Here is a 17,840-nt window from a genome sequence, read left to right on the forward strand (position 1 = left end):
ACACACCGAAGTGCTGAAATGTCACTCACTCATCACTGTAACCTCAATACATCCAATACCTTTGGCATAATGTTATTTACCTGACCAATAAATTATTAAAGTTTATTTTAATCCATGCTGATGGCGCTCGTTGAAACGTTGGGCAAAAATGGAGCAGAATCAATGCGGAAGCAACCATGCGAGTCCATTGCACGTAGAAGCACGGATTCAGAGAGTACATTGAAAAAGTGAGATAACGTTGTCATCAAATTGTTTTAAATGATACAATTTTATATTAAACGCCTGCCATAGAAAAGAATATAAGAATTCGGGTCTTCTCGGGTCCATTCGGAAAAAGCACATTTATTTTAAATTACCTGAGACCCGAGACCACTAATACCGAACCCGACCCGTGTCCGAGGCACTCATTGAAGTTTTGAGCCCGAATCCGCGCGAGTCTAGGGTCGGGTCTCGGGTTTTCGGATCCCAGTGGACCCGTGAAGACCTCTAGTCTCATTCACTAGTAATTGCGTACACTATTCATATTTTTACACACATTTGAACTTCTCACGAAAACTTTCCGCCTTATTCACAACACGTACGTATGCACATGAATTTGTTCCAAGGTTAGTAAATTACATAAAACACGCCCAAACCATGTCCATATAAGGGCATTTCGTACACCATGTCCATATAAAGGCATTCCGCACACCATTCCGCACACTATGTGCAAATAAGGGCATTCTGCACACCATGTCCATATAAGGGTGTTCCGCACACCATATCCAAATAAGGGCATTCTGCACACCATGTCCGTATAAGGGTGTTTTGCACACCGTGTCCATATAAGGGCGTTCCACGCACCATGTCCGTATAAGGGCGTTCTGCACACCATGTCCATATAAGGGCGTTCCGCGCACCATGTCCGTATAAGGGTATTCCGCACACCATGCCCATATAAGGGCATTCCTTATATGGAAATGAATTTCTATATGGTGTGCGGAATGCCCTTATAAATAATTCATAAGGGCATTCCGCACACCATCTCCATATAAAGGGGGTTCCGCACACCATGTCTATATAAGGGCATTCCGCACACCTTGTCCATATAAGGGCATATAGAAATAATTCATACGCAGAATAAAGGGGCAGGACCAATCACAACACACTGCTCCAGCCGACCAATCAGAAGGATGGGGCTTCATAGAGACAGGAACTAAACAGAGCGTTACTGACAGACTGGGAAGAGAGGAGCTGCAACAATGGAGAATATGAGGAAAATAATCAACATTCAAACATGAAAACCTGTTCTATGTTTTTATGGATGAACAGGAGTTGAAACTGTCACCTGACATCTTCATGACTCCACAAGGGCAGCAGCTTTTACCTGAGTCAGCACACACACACACACACACACAGGTGTGCTGCATACCATGCATAAATTCTCTACACGAAACCCTGCTGTTTTATTCACTGCAGTCACTTTACTTTCATCCAATTAACATTAACATTTTAGTTCGCTGCAGCGAAATTCCTGTAACGTCTCCCGCAGCTGCCCTTCTCAGATCTGCAGATCCGGATCAGTCCGGATCAGCACGAGTGACTAAATGACACCCTGACTAGGTGGGCGTACTAATCCACTAATACCTCACACGCACACACATGTTCAGCGCTCCGATTGCACGCGGGATTAATCACGTTTGTCACGGCCCCGCGAGAGCCGCAAACGAAGCTGCGCTCAGGGAGGTCAAGAGGTCGTATAAAACTAGGTTTACATGCGTTTTAATTTCATAGATGGCATGAAGCAGCATTTGCAATAGTGATTCTAAATATATTCAAAATGAACCATCGGATCATGGATGTTAGGAGTGATATGATATTATGAAGCATCACTATTACTGCTGCTCATACTTTGATGTTATGTTCATATCATTAATCCTAAGAATTAAAGTCTGCATTCAAAGGCCTGAAACTCTGATTTATGATCATTGTTCTGTAACACAAACCACACATAAAACGGGTCTGATCTGGTCTTTTGTCAGGCTTTCTTTGCCTGCTTCAGCAGCTTTGAAGGAGGTCACGCCACATTTCATCTCTCTTATTCTGGCAGCTTTTGTTATATTTTAGGCCTGCGAGAATGTGAACATAAGCTATTCTAGCTACAGTGTTATTTTAGTGTTGTTATTTTTATATATGTTATTATAGCATTTATTAATATTTTGAATTAGCTTTTATATTTTCAGATTTCATTTTGTCATGGGCATATATATATATATATATATATATATATATATATATATATATATATATATATATATATATATATATATATATATATATATTTAAATATATTCAGTATAGTTTTAGTTTCAATTTGTTTATTAATATTTTGAATTAGCTTTTATATTTTCATATTTAATTTTAGTTTAAATTTTAGTTATTTTGTCATGGGCTTTTATCATTTTTATTATTTTTTTAAATATAAATTTAAAATATTTTCATATATTTCAGGGTTTTTTTATATATATATATATATATATATTTTTTTTTTTTTTTTTGGCTCTAATTTATTTGAATTAAATTTTATATTTCCAGTTTTCATTTTAATTTAAGTTTAGCTTTTTAGTAATTTTGTCACAGGCTTTTGTCATTTTTATTAGTTTTTTTTATATATATTTAAACATATTCAGTATTTTTAGCTTTAATTTGTTTATTAATATTTTGAATTAGCTTTTATATTTTCATATTTAATTTTAGTTTAAGTTTTAGTTATTTTGTCATGGGCTTTTATCATTTTTATTAGTTTTTTTTAAATATAAATTTAAAATATTTTCAGTATTTTTAGCTCTAATTTATTTATTAATATTTTGAATTAACTTTTATATTTCCAGTTTTCAATTTAATTTAAGTTTTAGTAATTTTGTCACAGGCTTTTGAAATTTTTATTAGTTTTTTTTATATAATTTAAAAATTAGCTAACTATTTAATAAAGTTAACATATATTTAGTATTTTTGGCTCTAATTTATTTGAATTAACTTTTATATTTCCAGTTTTCATTTTAATTTAAGTTTAGCTTTTTAGTAATTTTGTCACAGGCTTTTGTCATTTTTATTAGTTTTATATATATATATATATATATATATATATATATATATATATATATATATATATATATATATATATATATAAACATATTCAGTATTTTTAGCTCTAATTTATTTATTAATATTTTGAATTAGCTTTCATATTTTCAGATTTCATTTTAGTTTTAAGTTTTAGTAGTTTTGTCATGGGCTTTTGTTATTTTTATTAGTTAAATATATTTAAAATATATTCAGCATATTTCAAATTGCTCTGAACTAGTTAAAGTTCGTTAACTGTTCTGTGTATGTGTCAAGCTTAATGCCGTGCATCTGCGTTTGTGTACTTGCACAGAGTATCTGTCTGGTTTTGTTGATTAATATGCTTAGCATAGCTTGCATTGCATTTTGATATAATGACCAAACCTCACAGACGCAATCGTTGACTCATAGAGCAAAGGTAAAAGGTCACATGACCCTCTCCAGCAATGCAATGCCATGCAAATCAGTGCATAATCAGGCAGATTATTCTGAGCATGACGAAACACGGAGGACAAAATCTGTGCATATTGATCATACGTTCAGAATGTGTTTGCAAGCACACACACACACACATACACACACACACTCAGTTTAGAGCAGTTGTGGTTTGTGAGTGATGGAGTGAGTGTGTAAGGGCTCCCTTGCGTCTGACTGCAGAGATAACACACACTTACAACAGTGAGTGGCTAAGAGAGAGAGAGAGATGCATGTGTGTTTGTAGCAGCAGATGTCCAGAGGAGCGAGAGAAGACGTTCAGGTAATTGGACGGGTTGAATGTGTGTGTGTTGCAGTGCTTCAGTGTGTGTTTCTATCATCTGTAGATGGGTGATGTTATTATGCATGTGATATCTTGTCTGTTGTGACGTAGATTGTCCTCTAAATGTCAGGCCTGGTGTCACCTCATGACTGTGTGCCGCTGCTATTAGCATATATAAAACCCTCCGCGCCGACAGGAGAGAGAGAGAGAGGATATGAATGAAATCAACTGCGTCTGTTTCACTTGGAAATACATCAGTAACTGAAGGAGTTTACTCATATACAGATGCAAAATGGGTTGTGAATGTCATTTCATGTTGGCTCTGTGAAATCACTTGATGAGGTTTCTTTGCTGTGCTGATGTGTTTCCTGTTGAAACAGGAAGTCCATTGAAGGCCTTTTATTAATGCTCAATAGTCTTTAGATTAAATCACAGGCATCAAACTTGATACTTGCTGTTGCTCGTCAGAAGCAGGTGAAATTAGAGGGAGGGACATTTTCATTTTAGAGCATTTGATTGGACAGCAATTTAGAGTGCAAGATGATGTCATCAAGATTTTTTTTACTTTTATTCAGAAAGGATGCATTGAAGTGATCAAAAGTGACATTTATAATGTTACAAAAGATTCTATTTCAAATAAATGCTGTTCTGTTGAACTTTCTATTCATTAAAGAATCCTGAAAAATAAAATGTATGACAGTTTCCACAAAAATATGAACTGTTTTCAACATTGATAATAATCATAAATGTTTCTTGAGCAGCAAATCATCATATTAGAATGATTTCTGAAGGATCATGTGACACTGAAGACTGGAGTAACGATGCTGAAAATTCAGCTTTGATCACTGGATATAAATTACACTTTACTATATATTCACATAGAAAACTGTTAATGTAAATAGTAATAATTTTTCACTGTTTTTACTGTATTTTTGAACAAATAAATGCAGCTGTGGTGAGCAGAAGAGACTAAAAAACATTTTTAAAAAGCATAAAACATGGACTACATGCCTCAAAACTTAAGATTTGACTTCAAAGAAAATGATGGCCAGTGTTGAGTTTAGATTTGTATTCTGTGTTGACTCATCTCTCTCTCATTCTCTCTGTCCTTCTGTCTTTCAGTTAGATGGAGGAGAGAGAGAGAAGCAGAAGTCGATCTCCACGCAGGGTCCGTCGGGTGGAGCAGGTGGTGGGGAAATGGCTGCGCCGTTCTCGAGACTCTCTCAGCAGGTGAGTAACCACACACACACACTCACACTCACACACACACACACACACACACACACTCACACACACACACACACACACACACACACACACTCGCACACACACATAAGCTGCTAGGGGTGGTACACGCAGCATTTTATTTCAACCACCATTTTTAAAAATTATGACCGATGGATCTACGACGCAGTTCAGGCTTTATTAAGCTTATGTGCGGAGGATGAAATCCAGCGGGAACTGGAAAGTCATGTGCAGTCCTACGTCACCAGACAAATCTTCACAGTACTTTAGACTGCAGTGGAAACAGGTCTGGGGGAAAAAAAGTTGCTGGGACAAATTGTTCCAGGTAATTTCGGTGGAAAACCGGCTATATATCGTCACTGTCGGACGTAAACCTTGTATCTCCATATTTCGTCTTTTTTTTTTCTTTTTCATAAATCATTAATATCGGTCACCGTTTATGTCTCTCTGTGGGTTTTGCATGTTTTTATTGAATGAAAAGTATTGAAAAGAGCTTGTGACTAAACCTCGTAACTCCATTGGCTACTCAAACTGTCAGTCAAACCTCATAACTCCGCCCCTCCGCGAGCGTCTCTGCTTGTTTGCAATGCAAGCGTAAATAAAAAACTGGTTCTTTGAGTAAATACAGTGTTTTCTTTACCAAAATAAACACTATATATAATGTTTTATGTATTTGAGGAGCGAGAAGAGTGTCTCAGCCAATACTGTCTTAAAAAGCCTTCATCTTTAATAATGTGAGATTTTGACAAAATGACTGGAAAAACGGAGCAGCCACATTAAATAGCTACAGTAAACTTTATAAGGTGTAAGTTGATGAAAACGTAATGAGACGCACCTTAAAGCCCTTTTAAGCTGCACTGAAACTGTAATTTTGACCTTCAACCGTTTGGAGTCCATTGAAGTCCACTATAAGGAGAATAATCCTGGAATGTTTTCATCAAAAACCTTAATTTCTTTTCCACTGATGAATTGAAGTGAATCATAAGTGAAGTGAATTATCAGGAAAATTTTATTTGAAATTGAACTAATCCTTTAAAAGCATTTTGAAAGAGGGAGCGGAGCTGCTTTCAAACACTCCCATGTGTTTCTGTGTAAAATATATCTATTTATTACAGCATGTTTTGAAGCGTTGATCATTGTAGCCTATCACAAACATGTCTGATGAGCACATGAACACAGTGGCCAATCAGAGGCAACGCTTCTGAAAAGCGTCACATTTTTAAAATTTAAAAAAGTATGAAAGTTGTTACTTTTGACAACACTAGGATAAATTCAGTTTGTGAATGAAGCTTTACTCCTTTTTCAGGACAGAAAAGCCTATAATCCCAACTAACAGGGAACTTTCTCAGAACGTTCTGCCAAGGTTCTTCTAAAGTTATGAACAAACGTTCTTCCAGTAACATTGATATGTTCGTTCAGAGTAATCCGGTCTTTAATAATGTTAACACAAAAACATTATTTATACATCGTTCATGGAGCGTTTTTTCTGAAATGTTTTAGTTGGATGTTCGTCTAACATTTAAAAATGTTTCTTCTTGTTTCAGAACGTCCAGAGAACATTCTAAAGTCACATAATGTTTATAGAATGATAAAATGGAATGTTCCGTTAATGTGAAACATTTAAAAAACTGGACGTTTTGAACATTCCGAGAACATTCAGAAATAATGTTAATGGTAACAAATATGTTTTTTAGCTGGGAATGTGGAAACGTCCTTCACATTTGGAGCTCCAGAACTTCAGAAGCCGCTTTAATGGTGTTTAGATGCAGTCATGGAAGACGGTTGATTTAGGCTCTGTCCCAAATGGTGCCGTCCTCATCCCTTGTAGTCTTCTTTTGATGTAGTGCACACTTTGATGATGCAATGTCACATGGACTGTGAACAACACACAGAGCAACCACCAAACCCCATGTGTTTCACAGACTGTGTGGGTTGAAGCCATCGTTTGGTTTTCTCTAAACCCATCCAGACAGAGGAAAAGAACACTAATCAGATCATAGTACTGTTTTCCATTAATTAGAGTCGCAGGTTTATGGCCTTGCTTTCCAGATGGGCGCTACCATAAATTCCAGCTTTGTGAAGCTTAAATATGCTGCTTAGCAAGATTTTTTTTTGATTCATCATTGCTTGCTTTTGTTAAGCAAGGATGCATTAAATTAATCAAAAGGACAGTAAAGACATTTTTTAACTTTTTATTCTTATTAAAAAGTTCTCTCTCTTTTTCTCTCAAAGGGAGCGTATTTTAGGAGGCAGGAGGTCTCGCTCTGGGGATTCGGGTCAGCAGAACTTCCCTGTGAAGGTGACGGTGGAGGTGATCAGAGACGCTGTTCTGGACTCCCATGGCTTCACTCTCTCAGCACAGCACCCCCTGCTGGTCAGGGACGTCACTCCAGGTGCGTGCACACACGCTGGAGCAGGTTGTTTTTAAACACAGATTATGATCTAAGTGAAGCTGGGTTTGGATACTGTCCTTACTGTGCGTGAGAAAATGTGCCCAGAGGACAGAAAGAGCACAAACGAGCTCTGTTATATTTCTCAGAGACACCAATAAGATTAAATAGAGGCTTCTAAGAAGCATATTATATATTAATAACAGTTAATAACAGTTTTTTTTATAAATATTTTCAATTTTCATTATAATTTTAGTTAAAGTTTTAGTAAATTAGTTGTTTTTGTTCAGTTTCTGGAATTATATAGTTTTTATTAATATATTTGTTTTTATTTTTATATTTTTTAATTTTCATTTTAGTTAAAGTTTTAGTAATTTTTTTGTTTGTCATTTTTTTGTAAAGTTATTTTTTTAATTATATAGTTTCTAATACTATTTTGAATTTTTTTTTATCTTTATTTTTCATTTTTTGTCTTCTTAAAAAAAAAATATATATATATATATATATGTTTTCATTTATATTTTTAATACATTTTTATTTTACATTTTCATTTTCATTATAGTTACAGTTTTAGTAATTTACCTTTTTTTATAGTGTCTATTACTATTTTGAATTAGTTTATATTTTCAATTTTCATTATAATTTTAGTTAAAGTTTTAGTAAATTAGTTTTTTGTCTTCTTAAAAAAAAAAAAATATATATATATATATATATATATATATGTTTTTATTTATATTTTGAATACATTTTTATTTTACATTTTTATTTTCATTTTAGTTATTTTGTTTAATATATAGTTTTTATTAAAATTTTGAATCAGTTTTTATTTTTATATTTTATTTTTCATATTAATTTTAAAGTTTTAGTAATTTTATTGTTTTGTCATTTTTTTGTTGTTTTTTATTATATAGTTTTTATTAATAATTTTAATCAGTTTTTATTTTATCTTTTCCATTTTCATCTTAATTTTAGTTAAAGTTTTAGTAATTTTGTTGTGTGTTTTTGTTACTTTTTGTTGTTTTTTTATTGTATATTTTTTTATTAATTTTATTTGATTTTCAATTTTAGTTATTTTAGTACATGGCAACTAGTTGAATTTTTATATTTTATTTTATTTCAGTTAATGTTTATTTTATTTAAAGCAACAAAAATGGATTTAGATTTAGTTTCAGTTAACTATGACAACCCTTCGTAAGAAACTCTCTCCTGCTTCTCAAATGTTTATCCTGAGAAAAATCTCCTTTATAGCCTTTTCCTCTGGATGCTTGTGTCTATAAATCTCACTTCTGCATCAGACTGAATGTTCCCGCTCTCTGATGGCGGAACCGTGAGAAAGGACGTGACACTTGAGCTGGTGTGTGTGAGCTGAACACCTGCTCCTCTCTCGTTTATGTAATTCATTAAGATGCAGGTGCACAAACTCCTTCACACATCATCTCTTCCTCTCAAACATGCACTGACACATTGCATTTATTCTCATTCTGAACTCTTACTGACACACAATATCTCACACACATAGAATCCAGAATTTCAACAGAAAACCAATTTCACAGAAAAGAGGCTCAGAGATTAATTGCACATCAAAGTCTTTCAAGGAAATATTTGGCCATATTTGCAGCTGTTTTGAGCATCTAAGACCAAGTCTTGTCTGCTTGAATGGGGGAATCCTGCAATCTCAAAAACTGCTTCTGACGGTGTCATGAGAAATCGAGTCCCCGTCGGAAATCTGGTCTCCTTTAGGACCCATGCGGTAATGCCTGATCAAAAGTTGTTAGCGCGATGTCTTGACTAATTATAATCTATTTCACTATTGCATGATGTTTATGCAATTAAGTGCACAAACAACATGCTTGAAATATAAAATGAATGCCTGTTTGCTGCATAATAAAACAAACTGGAAACAATGCCTAAAATGTATTTTATTTATAAGGATAAGGATGAAACATACTCTGTTTTGTAAAAGTAATTTAATATTAATTTTACACAATGAGTGCGTTTACATGCACGTTCTTAAGCCGATTATGCTTATTAAGCCGACAACGAACGTGGTCATGTAAACGCTGTACCCGGTTTTCTTTTATCGGAGTAAGGTCATAAACAGCTTGAGCATAAACCGGTCGGAACAGGTTGTTTTTTGGCATTAACCTGCTTTCTGTCTGCTTATTGAAGTGTGCATGTGTGGTACGTGACAGAAACACATCCTTAGTGCTGATTTCAAATGCATCCAGACAGAGCGAGCATTTTGCGGGAAAGGAAGAAGGAAATATCATAAACACAGACTCTTTCAAGACCCAGAAAATTGTAAAAATGTGTTTTCATCTCTCGTGCAGCAGAGGTAGAAGTGGTCAGTCAAAACACTGCAACTGTAACTGCATGAGAGGATAATATATGAGCCGTAAGTTTCTCGCTGACATGTTGCAAGCTTTATTTAACATCACAACTGACATAACATATGAAATACTCTGAGTCAGATATGCAAATGATTATTTTTTGACGTCACGACAGGAAAATAACCTGATGTATTAATAAAGTCATGTAAACACGGTTTACTTGTGTTGTCAGGTTACTGGTTTGCATGTAAATGGGGAAAACTGGTTATTTCAATAAGCTGATATTTGTGAGTCATCAGTGTGCATGTAAACGTGCTCAATAATAGCAATGTGGTATAGTATATAATATTACTATTATACATTTTTAATAAATTAAAGGGTTAGTTCACCCAAAAATGAAAATTCTGTCATTTATTACTCAACCTCATGCTGTTCCACACCTGTAAGACCTTCGTTCATCTTCAGAGCGCAAAATAAGATATTTTTGATGAAATCCGATGGCTCAGTGAGGCCTGCATAGCCAGCAATGACATTTCCTCTCTCAAGATCCATGAATGTACTAAAAACATATTTAAATCAGTTCATGTGAGTACAGTGGTTCAATATTAATATTATAAAGCCAAGAGAATATTTTTGGTGCGCCAAAAAAACAACAAAATAATGACTTATTTAGTGATGGCCGATTTCAAAACACTGCTTCAGGAAGCATCGAAGCGTTATGAATCTATGTGTGTCGAATCATGATTCGGATCACGTGTCAAACTGCTAAAATCACGTGACTTTGGCGCTCCGAATCGCTGATTCGACACGCTGACTCATAACGCTCCGAAGCTTCCTGAAGCAGTGTTTTGAAATCAGCCATCACTAAATAAGTCATTATTTTGTTGTTTTTTTGGCGCACCAAAAATATTCTCGTGGCTTTAAAATATTAATATTGAACCACTGTACTCACATGAACTGATTTAAATATGTTTTTAGTACATTAATGGTTCTTGAGAGAGGAAATGTCATTGCTGGCTATGCAGGCCTCACTGAGCCATAGGATTTCATTAAAAATATCTTAATTTTTGTTCCGAAGATGAACAAAGGTCTTAGGGGTGTGGAACGGCATGAGGGTGAGTAATTAATGACAGAATTTTCATTTTTGGGTGAACCAACCCTTTAATTTTCATGCTAAGTACATCAATTGTCATGCTTATAAAGCATTTTAAAGTATCATAATGAGAGGAATTATGCAGGAATTATAATCAGGTGCTAAAAATACTACTCATTAAAAGTCTGTTGAACCAATGGGGTCACTCGGGGTCCTAAAGGAGACCTGACTCCTGGGGGGACTCGATTTCTCAACACAACGACAGCTGCAGTGACACGATGACTTTACCAAGGTTTTATTTAGAAAGTGGGACTTATTAATATAAGTGCACCGTCTTTGTATATCTAAAGTCTTTGTTGCACATCAACATCATTGCCCTAGTTACAGAGACTCGGCTGACATTTTTAGCAAGACATTTGTAGCAAGTCTGCCCATGAAACTGAAGATGTTTCCCGCATTTTGTAGAGCACTTCAAATCCAAGTTAGCCACTTATAAGGTTCAATTTTAGTCTGCCTATACAGACCGTAGACGGCACGGCCGCTCTCTAGATCTTGCAGCAAAGCTGTTGTGTGAACTTGCGTTCTCACACACACAATCATTCTGCAGTGCTGACTTCTGTCTTTTTTTGCAGCAGAAACAGCTGATAAAAGCCCAGAGGGAGAACCTCACGGCCCTACAGCACACAATTATGTGAGAGGAGACTGAGAGGGAGAGATGGTTGGGACTAAGAGGATGTTGTCAGGGCAGATTGTGTTTATGTGTATGTGTGTATATTTTGGCTTGAAGACAAATGAGTGTAAATGGCAGAACAGAGCAATGCAGACACTCAATCCACAGAAGCACCAGACGTGACATTAATAATGAATTAACAATGCAACTTTCTCAATAGTGTGCATTCACTAGTGGCGTGTGTGAAGGAGGGCATCACTTTAACTTTTAGGGATGGTGATTTGAATAAAGCCCTAACATATTCACTGATGATGATGATGATGATGATAATAATGATAAATGTTTCTTGAGCAGAAAATCGTCATATTAGAATGATTTCCGAAGGATCATGTGACACTGAAGACTGGAGTAATGATGCTGAAAATTCAGCTTTGATCACAGGAATAAATTACACTTTACTATATATTCACATAGAAAATGGCTATTTTACATTGGAATAATATTTCACAATATTACTGTGTTTTTAAACAAATAAATGCAGCCTTGGTGAGCATAAAAGTCTCCTTTTAAAAGCATTCAAAAATCTGACTGTAGTTGATCAATCTTTCATTACGAGAATTGATGATCATTAAATCAAATCATTTTAATCAGTGGATTAGTGATAAAACACCTGCTGTGCTTGCTGTACTATTCAGCAGCTTAAGTGCAACATTGAGCTTGAAGAAGCAAAGAAAAAAATTAAAACAGGAGAATTAACTTTGAGCAAGTTTGGAGGAAAATCGGAGGTATGGAAACATTTCGTGGGGAGTGACGACATATGTGTTGGCTTTGTCTCGTGCATTAAATGTGGCACGCTGCTCGCCTGTGACAGCAAAAAACGCGGACTTCTGAATAAACAACGCAGTTTACATGCTTCTTCCTTGTCATATTATTCATTAAGATAACAATTAATAAATGCATGCACAATTATGAACTTGATAAATGTTACAGATATGTTTTACTATGCACAAACAAATGCCTTTCAACTTACATGTGCAAAATTCAGAATTAAATGAATGTGCTGCAATTTGTACAAAAAGAGAGTCTGTAGCCTATGTGTTTTAGCCATTAAAAAAGCACATTTAGTTTCAAGTTTAAGTTTTGTTTTGAAGAAAGTGAATTTCATTTAGTATAAATTGTATCTTAATTTTAATACATTTTTCATCAACCAATTGCCTGGATTTAATACATAAAAAGCAATTAGCAGACAATATAATAATGACATGGAGGCGCCGGCGCGCCGCGGTCACACTTACACCATCATTTAAGGCTGCGTCTCTCAATATCAAACCTGTCTTAGTCTGTGTAGTTTTAACCACCTCTGTTTTGTTCTGTGTTTGCATATTGAATAGAATTGCAATGTGAAAAGACAGGCACACAATAAGACACTCCATCCACAGGAGCATCTTTCACAATCGCACTGCAGCACTACTGCTTTTACTCATAGTTCGGTTTAGAGATTTGAACAAACCCTTTACACCATGAATGACATCTTAAATCATGTGACTTGCTGAAGAGAGGTGTGTTATTTGGTTTCTAAATGATCAGACTTTTACCTGTCGGAATATAAAACAGACACTGGCTTACAGATGAAGGTTTTGTTCAGTATGCATGAAACTAGAGTCGTGTCTTAATATTTATTTTTATGTGTGTGTGTTTATTTGTAGGAGGCCCAGCAGACGGACAGCTTTTTCCTGGAGATCAGATCCTAAAAGTGAACAATAAAGCCATAGAAGATCTTTCCCCTGAAAACACGGAGCAGATGATTAGGTGATTAGAGGAACACCACTGAAATAACTTTGCTGAGTTGATGTTGCTTGCTTGTATCTTACCCCACTGGAAATATGATGAGGTCATGATTTTGTAATGATGTCATTTTTATGCTCCGCCCCTTAGGGAATGCCAGGACTCTGTAACCATGATGATTCTCAGAAATATGACGGTGTGTACTGAAGATTCTTATTCCATTTGTCTTGTTGTTGTTATACTGAAACTGAAGGATTTTTTTTGTACTGTTTATAATAATGATAATAATAATATCTTTTAATTATAAAGCGCCTTTCCCAGCTCTAGGTCGTTGCACAGAGCAGGATTATTATCGTTAACTAAAACTAAAATGAAAACTATTAAAAATGTTTTTGTTAATTGAAATAAAGCTGAAATAAAATAAAATATGAATATTTGTTAAAAACCCTAAACAAAATGAAATGTTGCCTTGGCAAAAGTAGAAGCACTAAAATTATTAACTGAAAATAATACATTAACTGAAATAATACATTAAACCTAAATAGCAGTATTTTAAATAATAATGAAATGACAAAAGCACATAACAAAATGACTAAAAATGTAAGTAAAGTTAAAATGAAACCTAATAAGCTAATTCAAAATAGTAATAAAACTATAATAAACTAAAACACTGGTTCAGAGTAGCAATAATATAGAGTCATAACAACAATATGCACAAATACATACTGAACAAATGGCAACACTAACAAAAGAAAACTAGTGGTTCTGGAATGTCTAAATTCTTCCACCATTACAGACTTTAACATTTTATGACATAATTTGACAACTAAATTAACTGTGCAATAAAAAGTTTTCCCAATATTTTCCATTTATTCTTTCTCAGAATTATAGAAAAACAGTCATGGAATCATTTAAAAGCTAGAATTATTAAATGGAATCTAATCTACCATTTCTATTCCTACCATATTCATTTTTCCTTGAATCCCACATACAGGTATCAGAATTTAAAGAAAACTTCTTTTTGCTTTCAGAATCCCAAGTCTTCGTTCATAACAGCAGAGAAGAGAGCTCGCCTGAGAAGAAACCCCGTTAAAGTGCGCTTTGCAGAAGAGGTGGTGGTCAACGGACACACTCAGGTAAAGCCACGCACAAACTCGAATCTCAAGCCAACTCTGGACACAACCAGAACAATTCTTGTGTCCTGTTTCCTGTTGTCATTTATGAATCACCACGACACCCTACGTCAAACGGGTCATGCCAAAATCAGCAAACAGAGCTTCTAATAGCAGACTTTAATAATCAGCGATTGGCTCTATTATTTTGAAGGCGGGACTAATGCCGCCATATTGCACGTTGCACTTTCTCTCGTTCAGCCATGTTTTATTCACTGTTTGCAGGGAAACTCTCTTCTCTTCCTGCCCAACGTTCTGAAGGTCTACCTGGAGAACGGCCAGACTAAAGCCTTCAAATTTCACAAGACCACCACTGTCAAGGTTTGAGATTGTTGTTTTGGTTTCTGTACTCAAAATAAACTTGTGGCACTGCAGGGGGTCCGTCAGTTATTGTTTGATCTTAACCTTATTTTTGTGAAAAGATGAAAATATGCAATTGGCAAAAATACAATTTTATGTTAACTTCAGGCAAAGCTAACATGTATAAGATTTAATGCAGTGTTATTTTAGTTTTTTTAGGGCTGTCAAGTGATTAAAATTTTTAATCTAATTAATTACATGATGTGCCGATTAATTAATCAAATCAAGATAATAATAATAATAATAAAAATAATAAAGATAATTCAAACTCATTATTGTGTGAAATAAGAAAAGCATCAAATAGACATTGTAAAAAATAAATATTTAATTTTATTCAACATAGAGTTTTATTATACATAAACTTCTACAACGGCCATGATTTTTTTTCTTCAGAAGCTGCGTCTGAATTGGTATTTGATATATTTACACACCAAAGCAGTTTGGTTACCAAAATATTTTCTATGTTTCACAAAAGAAAGAAAGTCGTACAGGGTTTTTTTTTTAACGAAATAATAAATAACTAAAACTGCCAGTAGGGGGCGGTAAGTGTCTAAATGAGTAAGTCATTGAGTCATTCGATTCATTCAAACGGCTGATTCATTCAAGAATGAAATAAATGGCTCTCTTTATGAATGAGTCATTGAATCATTGGTTCACCCAATTGATTCGCTCAAAAAGCTGATTCATTCAGCTGTGTGTGTTGCTCGGAGACACACAACAGTTCTGCTCTAGCTTTATTGGGAATATTTTCATTGGCAAATTTGAGCAAAAACAGACAATATTGTGTCTAAAACATAACAATATTAACTTCTTATTTATTGAACTGTTGTATAAAATCAATATCACATTTGCACTCCTGCTATTTGGAACAAAAACAGCAGTCGTGTGATATTGCGCCTGTTACTCATATGATATTGCTTAACTATCATATAATATTTAAATATGAGACAAAAACTCATACAGGGGCTGATATCTTGAATTTTAGGGTCATATAACTACATTCTATAGGCTTCATCACACAGTGAGCTGTTGCCCTGCTTTATGTTTATCACCAATCATTGTTACTTTATATTCTAAGACTTTTACATTTACTTCTCACAAACTTCTAAAATCCATACTGACTTTGTGTGGATGTGGTACTGAAGCTGTCTCTGTGTGCAGGATATCGTGTTGACTCTGAAAGAAAGGCTGTCCATTCGATCTATTGAGCATTTCTCACTGGTGCTGGAACAGCAATATAACATCACCAAACTGCTGCTGCTGCACGAGGAGGAGCTCATACAGAAGGTAACGCTCACTGACTGACTAAAGTAGCAATGCTCTTAACTGGGGTGTATTTTTGGAGATGGAGAGGCTTTCAAAATAATTCTATGTGTAAGAAGCTATCTTTTACAATTGCGGCAATATACGTAGCATGACAAATAGCAAATACAAATAGAACACTCTAGCAACCACGTCAGAAGCAACCACCTAACAACGACCCAACACCCTAGCAACCATCCAGAACATCCAAGCAATGCCCTAGCAACCACTCAGAACACCTTAGCAACCGAGTGCCACATTACACGTGCAATTAACATCAAGCACTCTCTCAACAATGCAATTTTGATGCAAGGTTTACAGATATGTGTCATTTTCTCTGTCATGTTTCCGCTCTTTCAGGTGGTCCAGAAGAAGGATTCGCACGACTACAGGTGTCTGTTCAGGGTCTGTTTCATTCCCAGAGACCCCATGGACCTCCTGCAGGATGATCCCGTGGCCTTTGAGTACCTCTTCCAACAGGTCACACACTTTGATTATAGAAATAAAGCACAGCTTTGAGCAGGATTATTAACGGTAACACTTTAGTATGGGAAAAAATTCTCACTTTTAACTAGTTGCTTATTACCTGTTTATTGGTACTTAAAAGCACATTTTAATGACTTATTCTGCATCCCATAATCCTACCCAATACCTAAACTTGAACGGTACAACTACCTTACTAACTATTAATAATAAGTAAATTAATAGTTTATTGAAGCAAGTCATAGTTAATAGTGAATATGTATTCCCCATACCAAAGTGTTACCCTAAAAACATTTCTGTTAATTTGATTAAAGCTGAAATATAATTAAATATAAATATTAGTTAAAAACTACTACTAAATGAAAATGAGAAATGTTGCCTTGGCAATAAACTGAAATAACAGTTGAAGCACTAAAATTATTCATTGGAAATAAATAAAGAATAAAACTGAAATAACAAGAAATTAAACCTAAATAGCAGTATTTAAAAAAATAAACTAATAAAATGACAAAAGCACATAGCGAAATTACAAAAAATATTAAACTAAAATTAACATAAAAATAAAAGCTAATTCAAAAGATGAATAAAACTAAGAACACTGTGTGTATCAGTGTTATTTTAGTATCATACTGTTACTGTTTTATTCATGTTGTGAATTCATTTTTATTTTGGCCAATCACAACACACTGCTCCAGTCGACCAATCAGAGCACATTGTGCTTTTCAGAAGGAGGGGCTTCATAGAGACAGGAAATAAACAGGGGTGTGTTTCCCGTACATCGATGTAACTCGCTGCTTCACTACCATAGTACGATGCATCGAACAGCTTCTCAAAACCGTATTGTTGCAAATTTGTCGTTCAACCACACTGGTTAATGATGTCACGCAGATGATGGAGTAATAACTTCTTTTAATGATCAAATTAATGCCAGATTTTTTGCTATAAATTACAGACATGGCAACTGATGCTCATTTTTCTGTTATTTTTCTTTATTTCCAGACTCAGTCATAGGCTCAAAGTAGGCGTACGCATGCTCTTCAAAAATGGCACATTATATCTCTCAATAAACTAAAAGACGAAAATGACATTTGTATATATATGAAATAAAAGATATAGATTATACTGAATGTCAGCTTGCTTGTTTTGCTCCA

At 34.8% G+C, this 17,840-nt stretch overlaps 1 protein-coding gene across 3 annotated transcripts in view; it reads left to right on the forward strand.

Annotated features, from left to right (window-relative positions):
• frmpd1b (FERM and PDZ domain containing 1b) overlaps positions 1-17,840 on the forward strand; it is a 49,234-nt gene that overhangs the window by 19,691 nt on the left and 11,703 nt on the right. For all 3 annotated transcript variants that reach the window (XM_048187981.1, XM_048187980.1, XM_048187982.1), the window contains exons 3-10: positions 4,982-5,089; positions 7,337-7,497; positions 13,294-13,396; positions 13,523-13,568; positions 14,404-14,508; positions 14,770-14,865; positions 16,066-16,191; positions 16,567-16,686. In XM_048187981.1, the coding sequence (XP_048043938.1) occupies positions 4,986-5,089; positions 7,337-7,497; positions 13,294-13,396; positions 13,523-13,568; positions 14,404-14,508; positions 14,770-14,865; positions 16,066-16,191; positions 16,567-16,686 (861 nt within the window). In that variant the 5' untranslated portion in view covers positions 4,982-4,985. The remainder of the gene's footprint in view (positions 1-4,981; positions 5,090-7,336; positions 7,498-13,293; positions 13,397-13,522; positions 13,569-14,403; positions 14,509-14,769; positions 14,866-16,065; positions 16,192-16,566; positions 16,687-17,840) is intronic.

Source organism: Megalobrama amblycephala, linkage group LG4 (genome assembly GCF_018812025.1).
Source record: "Megalobrama amblycephala isolate DHTTF-2021 linkage group LG4, ASM1881202v1, whole genome shotgun sequence".
NCBI lineage: Eukaryota > Metazoa > Chordata > Actinopteri > Cypriniformes > Xenocyprididae > Megalobrama > Megalobrama amblycephala.